The sequence below is a fragment of the Oreochromis aureus genome, linkage group 7, assembly GCF_013358895.1.
Source record: "Oreochromis aureus strain Israel breed Guangdong linkage group 7, ZZ_aureus, whole genome shotgun sequence".
Classification (NCBI taxonomy): domain Eukaryota; kingdom Metazoa; phylum Chordata; class Actinopteri; order Cichliformes; family Cichlidae; genus Oreochromis; species Oreochromis aureus.
The window spans coordinates 10846219-10858781 of record NC_052948.1 but is presented as its reverse complement, the minus strand read 5'-3'; the positions used below and the strand labels follow the sequence as shown (position 1 = coordinate 10858781).

Below are 12563 nucleotides of genomic sequence, written 5' to 3'. Positions count from 1 at the left end.
GGTATGAAAACAAATATTCCTGCTTGTGCAGCTCCAGAAGACCCGCCACAAAACTTCTCTGTATTCAGCATGACGTCTCGATCATTCTCTGTGTCCTGGAGCCCTCCCAGCATCACCACAGGAAAGTTCTCCTACGTACTCTACCTTTATGGACCCACAGGTGAATAAATGTTGATTCAGAGCAAACACAGCTACATGCACACATAATACATGCAAAAATCAGTGCAGTTTTAAATTTTGCTCTGTTTTTTTAAAGGTTTTATGTATGAGAACAGCACAGGAGATATGCGTTTTGCTTTTACCGGTTTGAAACCCTACACGAGGTACATAGTAGCCGTCCGAGCAAAAGCAGCTGGTGAGGTGGGTCCTGCAGCGGAGGGAGACATCGTTACACCTGCGGAAGGTGAGACAGTTACAAGATTGAAGTATAAATGAAAAAGTTTAGTTTAGTTAGTTTAGTGTAGTTTCACTTTTAATAAAGACACACACATAGGTAGCAAATAAAATAAATACATACAAAATACATACAAGAGCACATGTAGTTTTTTGTGCTTCTGTTTATCTGTGTGCGTGTGTGTGTTTGTGAGGATAGCACCCAGTGCAGTGCAGCACCTGATGGCAATAGCTGAGGATTCAGTTTCAATTCGTGTAAGTTGGAAAAGCCCTGCCCAGCCCAACGGTCCCATAGTCCAATACAGACTCCTGGTGCTGGTTGAGGAAACTCTGCTCCAGGACATCACGCTGACAGCAGTAAGCCAGATGATATTATCTCTACCACTCTATGCTTCCAGCTTAAAAAACACAGTTAAAGACATGTGATATGTTGCTGTGTCATGAGTACTTGTACAATCCATTATAGCTGATGATACACTGTCGTCGTTTTACAGTCGGATGTAAGACCACTACACTCTCAAAGATCAATATGGTTCAGCAACACTCTGCAATAGTCTACAGTGGATTATAGGCTTTTTTAAACCACTAGTCTGGTGGATTACATTGGACTGTGTGCTGCTGTATCCTATCATAGGAATAATTTTAAAAAAACACCTACTTTATATCGGAGCCCCTTTATTAATGAGTGCTGTCTACTGATGTTTACTGATTTTATTAGAAATTACATTAAGGGTTGATGAGTCTCATATATTCATATATAAGGTGTATTTTTTGTCTCCTTTCAGAATACAACTGGTTTTTATGAAAATGAAACACGTCCACCTGATGTCCATAACAGTTTGAAGAGGCATAAAAGAACTGCTGAGCTTGGTCTGATCACATCTCCACCAACCTTTACAGCCACTATTTCAGACCGCACGCTGCACACCAGCACTACTGCTTCCAGTTTCACACACTCTGGACTTAGAAGCACTGATTACATCACTAACACGAATGCTCAGCCAACCACTGACCCCATGGCCACCAACAGGCCCAGCCCTGATTATGACACTGCCTCACACTCTGACAACCCAAATATGCAGTCTTCTGACTCTGCAGTCTCTGGAACTTCTGCACTTTCTCTTACCTCTGTGCCATCTGTTACACTTCCACCCTGGCTTACGAAGCAATTACATGCCGGGGAAGTGACCTCAGACTCTGCCCCCTTGGCCCTGACCCCAGGCCAGCTTCGCTTGTCTACACTTGATGCTTCAATTACAGAACACTTTTCAACACGCAGCGGTGCTGTGTCTGGTACCACAGGTGGGAGAGCTAACTGTAAACACTGCAGTTTTTAACATTGCTTTGCTTTGCTTCGCTTTAACCAGAATTATTGTAAAAAAAACCTTGACTATTCATAAATCCTCTGTGCGTGTGTCTGCATGAATCTGCAGGGGTAACAGTGAGACAGGAGGTAATGGACGTTCTGTCTGAGGAGTTGTCCTACTTGGTGTCAGATCTAGCTCCCTTCACTGAGTATACATTCAGGGTCACTGCTTCCACCACTGTAGGAGAGGGCCCTGCTGCAGATATCACAGAGAAGACCAGGGAGCAGGGTGGGTGCTTATGGTACAAGTTTAATAATTGTAATAAATATAAACAAGAAAAAATGTTAATAGAACTATTAAAGGTGCCCAATTCTAACATCTTGTGCGTCTGTATCTTTCAGTCCCTAGCTCCGTGCTTGAGGTATCCTATCAAAATATCAGCTCTACCTCCATTCTAGTGAGCTGGACCCCACCCATCAATCCCAATGGGCGGATCACACATTACACTGTTTATGGTCTCAAACTGCCCAGTAATCAAGGCCTGAAATGGGTTACTAACACTACCAGCATATTGATAACAGGTAGCGTCTTCATTCTCTTCAGCTGACATTTTCTTAAGCCGTTAAGTATAACTGCCACTACAATGTAAAGTGTCACTTTTCCCTCTTGTTATGTATAGATCTGGACAAGTACACTCCTTATAAGCTTCGTGTAGCTGCATCCACAGTTGTGGGGGAGAGCTCACTTTCTGAGGAAGATGACATTTTTGTTTTCACTTTAGAGGATGGTACGTGTTGGACTTTTCAATTTATACATTCACAAATCCATCATACATATATTTCTGTAACTTTTCCCATAAAAATAAAAATCCTTACCTGAATAAAATTTGGCTGATAATCTCCTTCAAGGTCTTCCTGCAGAGCTGCTACTTTTCAGTCAGTCCCTCGAGGGCCCGTTTCTGACCACTTGGCATAAATTGAAAAAACAAAACTGCATTTTTAAAAATAAAATGTGCAATGAATGTAGAGTAAAAAAACAACAGATTTCTCTTGCTTGAGCTTCTGAACTCTCATTAACTGCTCATTCAGTTTGATGCAGAAGCTCATTCCTGCTCTCACAGCAAGTTTGAGGCAGACGTTTACTGTAAGTGGTCAGAACAGGACTGGCATCCAAAAGAAACAGCCGAACTGGAAGCATTCAGGAGGTGCACAGGGAGATGAGCTTGAATGGAGGGTCAAGAATGTGGTTTATTTTTGCTGGTTGCAAAACTTTAGCCTCGTGCTGCCTATATGTGCAAATGCAAAAATCTAAACTTTGTATGAATTCTGATTATAATGCTTGGATTAACTATATGTTATCAATGATTAATGAATATCCAGTGTTAAGTTTTTTAAATTAATTAATCATGAAGTTTGCATAATAACTATTACTGTATTCTTTATGAATTGCTTGAAAATGTAACTTTTTTATTAACTACCTACCTTAAATACTGACAAGTTCTCTGTTTTTTTTCTTCTCCCTCTTAGAGCCCCACTCCCCTCCTGTAAACCTCACTGTGGTAAACACCACCCCCTCTACTGCCACAATAGCCTGGTCTGCACCAGAGAAAGCTAATGGGGTGATCCAACAGTATGAGGTCCTGTATGAGAATGAATCCTACTCTGCGCTGGTGAACACGTCTTCTAACAAAGTCACCCTGTTCAGTCTAAAACCATTCTCCTTTTACAATGTGTCTGTGAGAGCGTACACGCGTTACGGAAATGGCAACCAGACATCAGACACTTTATACCTGCTATCTGGAGAAGATGGTGTGTTGTAGGATGTGCCCACCTTCACAGATACATACATATGAAAGGCTTTAGATTGAATACCAACTGTTTAACCAACACGTTTTGATGTTTTGTTCCTTCTCCAGTCCCAGGCAGTCCTCCATATGGGCTCTCCTATGAATCAGTTAGTCCCAGTGAGGTGAATGTGACGTGGATGCCTCCTCTGCTGCCTAACGGCGTCATTATTCACTACAGCTTAGAGATTTGGAACTCCAGTCACTATCTGAACCTCACCTCGCCGACCAACTACATCCACATCACACATCTGAGGAAGTACGCACACTACCGCATCGTAGTTCAAGCACACACAAGAGTCGGACCGGGAAACTACAGCAGCGAGCCGCTCAACGTCACAACACTTGAGGATGGTGAGAGGGGCGTGAGTGACAAGAGAAAACAATGGGGGTGGTGTGGGGGTTCTTTTCAGTTCCAGGACACTCCACCATTACATCATCACAGGCTGACAAGTTCGAAGGGCATCTGATTAAATCTGACTTTCCTCTAGTCTTTTCCTCCTCACGTCTCTGTTTCAGCTCATGCTAATGATGTTACATCACAGATATCCGATGCCACGTGACACTCGTGTTTTCCATCACGACTGGGAAGCGCAAACAACAGATTCATTACAACTAATCAGTTTTTTCTTTTCAGGGTAATGTTCTATTTTTTCTAGTGTCTTCCTGTTTGCCTTCTGAGTCCCTGATTTCCACAACGATAAATATTTTAGAAATTAATTCACGATTACTTGTAAGTTCACCGCCAATGTATGTTTGTGCTACGTTATTGGAAAGTCTTTCTCGTGCATCTCAGCTCCAGGCACACCTCCTCAGTTTCTCCATGCCAGGAAGTTGTCAGACTATGAGGTAGAGTTATCATGGCAGCCACCACTCGAGGCCAATTCAGACATACTCTACTACATTGTCAGAGTCTGGTAAGGTTTTGAACTCTACTTCCATCTAAAAACCTTAAAAGAAAACACGAATAATGCAGCGTCTATGTGTTAGGAATGAAACGACTGACCTGTGGCAGAATGTGACAAAGACTTCGGTGGTTATTAACGTGGACTCAGAGAGTCGCTACAATGCCTCTGTCTCCAGCTGGACCAGACTGGGAGATGGAGGAGTGCTGATCTACATCAGCTTTACCACAACTGACACAGGTGCTGGATACATGTTATGCAATCTTTATCGTGTTATCCTCACATAAAAAATAACATTTCCTCTTAAGTGATGTTTTATCGCACAACTTGATTTTTTGTCTTTTTAAACTGTCTCCTTTCAGTGCCATTTGACCCCCCGCAGAATGTGACTGTTGTTAATGCAAACGCCTCCTCTGTTACCTTGATGTGGTATCCACCCACTGAACCCAATGGGATCATTGTACACTACACTATTTACTACTCATTTAACAACACTGTGACTGAGAAGGTGAGACAAAAATACTGAAGACAGATTAATTGAGTCAATAAGTCGGATGGAAGGTGCTGAATGTAGTAATCACTGCAAAGTCCCAGATTCCTTTATAGCATTTTAGCTCCAGCACACACACACCCTCCCCCCTGCACGACCCTGATAAGGACAGATTGAATGATAAGGAAAGAGAATGTATTTATGGATTATTTTTTAGGTTGTATATCCATCCTTTGGCTCAAGCTCATAAACACATTGTCTCTTAAGTTTATCTTTATCTTTATCTTTAATAGGGTTTTTTTTCAAAGTGTGAGGCTTACGTCTGTAACTGTTCATGTCACTGTGATATGTCGGAGGGATGAAATGAATTTAGTGTTTAAAGGTCGCTGTAACCTCACAAAATATGTTTTTTGGGGCCTAACAGGATATAATAATGAAGTCAAGACATTTTCTTTTCAAAATATAAAGATAAATTTTGGAAGATTTCTTCTTTTTCTTGTTCTTTTGGCTTGCCCCTTTTGGAGTTGCAGCTGCAGATTAATCTGCCTCCATCTCACCTCATCACTAACAACCACCTCTGCCTCATCAGCCCTCTGCATGTCCAGACCATCTCTGCCTTGCCCCTCTGACTGTTTCCAAACTGCTCAGCTATACCTCTGTTGTACTCATTTCTAATCAAGTCTCTTCTCATCATTCACATCGAACATCATAACATCTTCAACTCTATAACATCTTCAACTCTGCCACCTCCAGCTTCACTTCCTGTCTTTTTGTCAGTACCACCGTCTCCAAACCATACGTCATAGCAGGTCTCACTAGCATGATGTCAACCTTTCCTTTCCCTCTTGCTGTTATCCTTTTGTCACACATCACCCTTGATACTCGTCTTCACTCCACCCTGCATGCACACTTTCTTGTACGCAGTCCATTACTTTGAATGGTTAACCCCAGATTTATAAATTCATCCACCATCACTACTCGTTTCCACCCGTCTCCCTCTGATTCACACATTATCTGTCTTGCTTCTAGTGACTTTCATTCCACTTCTTTCCAGTCCATAGCTACACCTCTCCAGGCTCTCTTACACCTTCTCACTGCTCTTGTACTCTCAGATGTTTTAGGACACTATCAGTCACCAAAATTCACCACAAGTTAGGCTACAAAAATGTTTAAGTAATATGTGTTTCATGGTATTTTTTAACAATTGCATGAATTTGTCCTGGAATGTGTAAAAAATGTGAACTGAATGATAGCTGTGTTTACAGGTCATTCCAGTACCCATGTAAACAGTAGCCAAAGAGTGAACAAATGCAGGGGAAACTTGCTTCCTGATGAAACGTATTGCACCTGATTTGTAACAGTATATATTTTGCTCTCGCTGAAATGCATTTTTCAGGCTGTGAAATTAAGCCTGACACATCTTTTTCTCCACAGACAGTTCCTGTTTCAGACTTATCTCCCCACACCTCTCCTAACTCACCTCTCTCCTACACTCTGACTCGGCTGATTGGGGGCAATAACTACACCTTCTGGATGACATCCAGCACTGTGCAGGGTGATGGAGGGGTCCATTCCGAGCCCTTAATCCTGTTATTACCAGAGGACGGTCAGTCAGACACACGCACACACAAACGCAGTATAAACGAGGATAAAGTAAATACACATACACGTAAAATACTACTCGGGAAGCTGGATAATAATTGCATGTGATGATTCAGAGTCTCACCGGAGGGCAGGTCTGCACTCTTTTTTTCAGAGCTCTTCAACTTGAAAAAAAAATTACATAAAAACGCTGTGATTGAAAATAGCTTTCAGTGTCAGTGAAAGGAGATAAAAAGAATGACCACCTGTGACACTGCGCTTTGAAGACAGCTAGTTATGACAGCATGATGAAAAATGTTAGGGATTATAAAAAGGGAGAAACGCAGAAACACTTAAAATTTGTTGGCACAGAGATTCAGCTGAGCTCGATGAGCTTTGAGGACGTTCATATTAGTTCACACTACAGTCCTTGAATTTGCATTTATGCATATGCAAATATTTTGTTGCATTTAATATTTTAGTCTTTTAAAGCTCTTTGTTTTTATGTGATTTTCAAAAAAACGGTGCAGACAGTAACTACAGACTTAGTCACAAACTGACTGCATTTAGGCATTTTTTGTTTTTGTTTTGTTCAATTTTGCTTGTCATGTATTCTCTGCCTCTGAATAATCACTGCTCACACTGACTCTGTATCTCTGCCTATGCTCTAGCTGCTCCACTCTCAGCCAAGCACCGGACCTCCAGGGCACCTTGTCTCTCCCGCACAGCTAAGCCCAGCAGGGGTTCACTCCCCTGGGCTCAGACCCTCACACACATCCGGCCCCTAACATCCACTCATTCATCTTGCAGATCTCTCAGTTTTTTTCTGTCCTCTGTCTCCTTCATCTATCTCCCCACCCCTTTTTTCTTTTTACCCTGTCTAGAGGACCTGACACCATAAGCAGGATGAGTATCACTTCATCTCTCTCCCTTTCATTCCTTAATTTTCAGTTTGTAAATTTCTCTCCTAAGCGCCTCTGTGTTTCAAAATGAAGTCTTGTTAATTGTGTATTGTTTTGTGTATGTTTACTGTTTGATTTTGTGTATGTTTACTGTGTTCCTGGGCTGCTAAATTAATGTGATGCTGTATTGTTCTTGATGTGCTATTTTTTTGCTAATTACAATCACCCTGAAAGTTGATGATGATGATGATCATTATGATGACTTCATTTTTAAGTCTCAGGGCGTTGATTGATGCCCTATTTGATTCCGCACTCAAAAGTAAACTCACAGTAAGGGCATAGAGTTTCAATCACTCGTGACAGTTTAGATTAATAATAGTAACACTATTCTTCTTGTCTCATTCTTTAGTGCCAAGTGACTCGGTCCAAAACTTGACGGCACAGATCTTCAGCTCCACGGTAATCATAGTGAGCTGGGACCCTCCTCTGGAGCCAAACGGACGCCCCTACTACCTGCTCACCTTACAGGAGGGAGGCATCGTTCCAGACATCTCCAACCAAGGGACTCCAGCTGTCAACAAGACCATAAAGCACACCACAAATGACAGCATCTTCCTGTTCACCAAACTCAGGAAATATTTCCCTTATGTGCTGACTGTCACCCCAGCAACTACTGCTGGCCCTGCCTACAACCATACAAGCACAATGTACCTGAGAACGGATGAAGACAGTGAGTTTATTCACAGATATTCACCCATGCAATATGTCTTTATGGATTTGTTGTGGCACTGACATGTGTGCGGGTGTGTTTCCGTTTAGTTCCTAGTTCTGCTCCGTTGTTGGTGTCCACCAGGAACCTGTCTTCGTCTTCCATCGGTGTGGTCTGGCAACGCCCTCTGGAGGCCAATGGGGAGATAACAGAGTATACCCTGATTCTTGTTGGCCCAGAGGGCACCAACACGACACATACCCCCAACACCTCGTTCGTCCTCGCTAACCTACTTCCATACACAGCTTACAATCTCACGATTACGGCCGCAACTCGTAAAGGCTCGGGGCCTAGTCTGCTGCTGCAGCTGCACAGCGACGAAAGCGGTTAGTTTGAAAGAAGAGTTTAAATGATTATAGTGGGATGGCAGAAACTTAATATTCTCTTCTCTATCTGCCCAACTTTATGATCCAGGTCCCACCTCTCCTCCCCATAACCTGACTATATTTAACCACACGGCAGTCTCTGTGTGGCTGAGCTGGGAGCCTCCTCTAGAGCCCAACGGAGTGGTGATAAAGTACGGATTTCGGATCCAAGACCTCATCACACAAACCGTCACACATCGGGTACTGTTAATTTCACACACTGAAAGCAGCCTCACAACAACAATAACACACACCTACACATACTCCAAGGACCCACTCAGCAAGAGTACACATGGGCGGTAGCTAATTTCACACTCCAGATGCTACTGAGCAGTAACATGATACTTAAACTCACCATCACATATGTGCTGATATACACATATTATCCACTCCAATAGTCAGATTTAATATCGTATGTATTTTCTGTTTGTTTGTTTGTCTGGGAACAAATGCAGAATTCTTCTGGTTCATCAACCACAGAGTATCTCTCAGGCTTCAAGCCCCACAGCTCCTATGAGATCAGTGTGTACAGTTTCACCAGAGTGGGCCATGGGAATCAGTTCAGCAGCCCTGTGTCCTTCACAACCAATGAGTCAGGTAAAATATACACTGTATACAAACAAGGGACGCATGTTACACAGATATAGGTTTCCTTTCTCAATTAGAGCTTTGGAATGTTTTTTGGGGATGATAAGATTTGTATCAGTATGCCAAGTGGAGTGTGACTGTAGAAGTAGCAAAAAGAAAATGAGGCCATACAGCAAGGCAACCCGTTAGGCGACTCAGGAAGGGGACCCAGCTTCTTGTATACAGTGGAGATGGAGTGCTACTAACCTTGACTGAGGATAGTCGGGCATTAGAAAGATGGCTTTAAGGACCTTCTCAATCTCAGTGACACACTTTCTGTAGTGGAAGCAGAGTCTAGTGACTTGCCCATCACTGTGGTTGAGGTCACTGAAGTAGTCAAAAACTGTCCAGTGGCCAAGCCCCTGGATGGATGTAATTCGTCCTGGATGTTGTAAGGCTGTCTTGATTGACATTGCCACTGCAGCATCACATGGATGTTAGACACAGTGCCTCTGGATTGGCAGATCAGGGTGGTGGTCCTTAGTTTCAGAAGGAATACATTCCTCAGTCTCTCAGCAAAGGTCTAAGTCAGAGTGCTGAAGAGGAGAGTCTGTCCAGTAGCTCACTGCCTTTACAACCAGGGCTCCTCTTTCTTACCAATTCTGTTTATAACTTTCATGAAAGGGATGGATAGAAATTCTGGAAATGGACAAATTGCAAAGGGTTTCCACTTTATTGGCCTCAGAATTGCATCTCTGCTCTTTACAGATGATGTGGTTCTTTGGGGCTCATCATGTGGGCCCCTCCAGCATGCGGTAAGATGGTTTGAAGATAAGTGTGAAGCAGCTCCGATGAGAATCAGCACTTCTAAGTCTGAGACTGTGGTAGTCAGCTGGAAAAGGGTGGAGTGCCTAGCGAGTCTGGGACTCTGTCCCAAGTGGTGGAGTTTAAGCATCTCAGGGTCCCGTTCACAAGTGAGGAGAGAGTGTTTAGTTGATCTACATTCCTACCCTTACTTATGGTCATGAGCTCTGGGTAGTGAACAAAAGAATAAAGCCCTGGATTCAAGCAGATGGCATCTTAAGAACAGCTTTCGTCCTTTAAATCTGTTTTTTGTTTTTTTTTTACTTTTTGGGACCAAGGACCACTTACGGGGAAGAAAACTTTTCTAAGATCCCTGGTTATGGATCTTTGGGTTCTCTAGACCAGAACCTACTTCTAATGAAGTTAATGGGTTAAACTGGAACAAGAATTGTGGCTATTCTACCAAACAGAAACTAAAATAATGAATGAAATGTGATAATTAGACAGGTTTGATTTGTTGTGTCGTGTAGTGTCGCTTTTTTTGGACCAAGTATGTTTTTAGATCTTTAATAGTGAAGAAAAAAGACGCAGTTAGTCAATACAGATATTTGCACGTTAGTAATAATTCAGTGTTCTGTGCAAAAACCTGCAACCTTTTTCAGTTCAATGAAATAATAAAGAGCTAATCTCGTGAGGTTCTTTAGTAAGGAAATCAACCGAAAGCTAAGACTTAACAACATCACCGTCTCGTGTCTTTCTCTGTCTGCAGTGTCTGACGCTGTAGGGAATCTGTCTTGCTCAGGAGTGAGCTGGGATTCAATTCTGTTGTCTTGGGAAACTCCAGCCAATCCTAATGGGCAGATCATTTTTTATGATATTCAAGTGGAGGTAGACCAGCAGTCCTATACACATGAGGCCCATACACCAGAGTACACAGTGACTGGGCTGTCGCCAGACCAGGAATATGCTCTCTCTGTAGCTGCTGTAAACTCTGCAGGACCAGGAGACAGATTAAACTGTACAGCTTCCACCCTTTCAGAATCAGGTAGTCAAATCTTCTCGTACTGCATTTTGCATAACCACCACAAGTGAATAATTGATTAAACCTTGTTGTCTCCTGACAGTTCCTGCTGCCCCTCGATTCCTCACCATCTCTCAGGTCACACCTAACAATGTGACACTTCAGTGGGCTCCACCACATTCTGTTCCAGGCCTGCTTAAAGAGTATCACATCATTGCACAGCTGATTTCAGCTAACTGTGAACCAAGCATATCAGTTAAAGCTTACTCAACCCCGAAGGACGACCTGGCCCCGCATTGCATTGAACATAATGTGACAGTGTCGATAAATGCTTCAGATGCAGAACAGGAACAAAGCTTCACAATCCATCCTGTGACTAAATACAGATACTACCGCTTCAAAGTTGCTGCTGTGACCAACGCTGGAGTCGGAGACTATACACAATGGATATATGAACGCACCATGGCAGGAAGTAGGACATTGACGACATGACCTTTTTGTGTTGCCAGATAGTCAGAGAGATTTGCCGCTTAGTCAGACCTTCATGACCAATATTTGACAAATAATGACTTATTTGTTTTCAGACGTACCAGCAAAATTACACAGCTTGTCTGATGTTTCATTAGCAACATGAGCAAACACAGGCATGGTCAGTTGTTTTATTCTGAAAGATGTCTTTAGATTTTATATCATTATAGCTTAGCAGTGTGTAATTAAGTAGTAATTACAAAAATACTAAGGCTGTTGTAACATCATTATTACACATGTGTCTGACAAATGAAAGAGAAAAAAGTAATAATTATAGTACAAATGGTTTAAATAGAAGATGGCTAAGAAATTATAGTGATATTTATTGGACCGCACATGCCATGAATCTATATGCCAATCTAAAAGACAACATGTGATGACATCTAACAACTGCAAAACTACAGGAAAGGCATTTAAAGTGAGGTGGACCAAGTGATCCCTGCTAATCCCAAAGAATGATCAGTTAATACTAATACAACAAAAGTACCTTTTTATTAATGTAAACATGTTAAGATTTAGCAATTAAAGCATTAAAATTGTTAGTCATGCCAATAACTTATAATACCTAATACATTTGCAATGACATGTCCTGCATTGCTGCAGTAATTTTATTATCTAATATGTTCCGGCCAAATTAAATACTCGACCTACCCTGCCAAGTACAACTAATGTATGCAGGAAAGTCTTCAGCTCATTAATTCAGTATTTAGAACAAAGAGAAGATTAATTACCTTATCTTGTTTAGTCTTGTTTGATTCATATAACCGGAGCCACTAATTTTTCAGTTTTCAGTGTTTCTCTCATCTCCTTCCTCAGACCCTGATGCTCCTCCCCGTGACCTGAAAGTGACTTCCACCTCCAACAGCTTTCACATTGCGTGGGACGCTCCAGCTGTTCTCTCTGGACCGACTTCTTATCTTGTGCAGGTCATCTCGTTAGACTGTGTTTGTCACAAATATGAGCATGTCACCAATGAACTGTAGAACAAAGTTAGCTATTCTTAGAACAGCTCAACGGGGTATTATGTTGTTCAGACTTTTTCAAAAAGCAGTAGCAATTTAAGTACAAGGCTATAAAAGCAATCCAAT

At 42.1% G+C, this 12563-nt stretch overlaps 1 protein-coding gene and 1 long non-coding RNA gene across 9 annotated transcripts in view; one reads left to right on the top strand and one right to left on the bottom strand.

Annotated features, from left to right (window-relative positions):
- ptprq (protein tyrosine phosphatase receptor type Q) overlaps positions 1-12563 on the top strand; it is a 43189-nt gene that overhangs the window by 17447 nt on the left and 13179 nt on the right. For 6 of the 8 annotated variants that reach the window (XM_039615007.1, XM_039615008.1, XM_039615005.1 and 3 more), the window contains 20 exons: positions 32-160; positions 257-403; positions 593-750; positions 1179-1695; positions 1827-1988; positions 2102-2281; positions 2380-2487; positions 3227-3508; positions 3616-3897; positions 4340-4460; positions 4534-4688; positions 4811-4956; positions 6373-6544; positions 7831-8151; positions 8241-8516; positions 8605-8756; positions 9011-9152; positions 10696-10971; positions 11051-11419; positions 12292-12401. In XM_039615007.1, coding sequence (XP_039470941.1) covers positions 32-160; positions 257-403; positions 593-750; positions 1179-1695; positions 1827-1988; positions 2102-2281; positions 2380-2487; positions 3227-3508; positions 3616-3897; positions 4340-4460; positions 4534-4688; positions 4811-4956; positions 6373-6544; positions 7831-8151; positions 8241-8516; positions 8605-8756; positions 9011-9152; positions 10696-10971; positions 11051-11419; positions 12292-12401 — 4205 coding nt within the window. The remainder of the gene's footprint in view (positions 1-31; positions 161-256; positions 404-592; positions 751-1178; positions 1696-1826; positions 1989-2101; positions 2282-2379; positions 2488-3226; positions 3509-3615; positions 3898-4339; positions 4461-4533; positions 4689-4810; positions 4957-6372; positions 6545-7830; positions 8152-8240; positions 8517-8604; positions 8757-9010; positions 9153-10695; positions 10972-11050; positions 11420-12291; positions 12402-12563) is intronic. The other 2 variants (XM_039615009.1, XM_039615010.1) reach the window with 2 other exon arrangements.
- On the bottom strand, positions 6-12312 carry LOC120441141. Its single transcript, XR_005613816.1, has 5 exons — positions 12207-12312; positions 2576-2665; positions 613-791; positions 303-394; positions 6-144 (listed from the first exon to the last, which is right to left on the bottom strand). It is a non-coding gene; the product is annotated as an uncharacterized LOC120441141 (long non-coding RNA).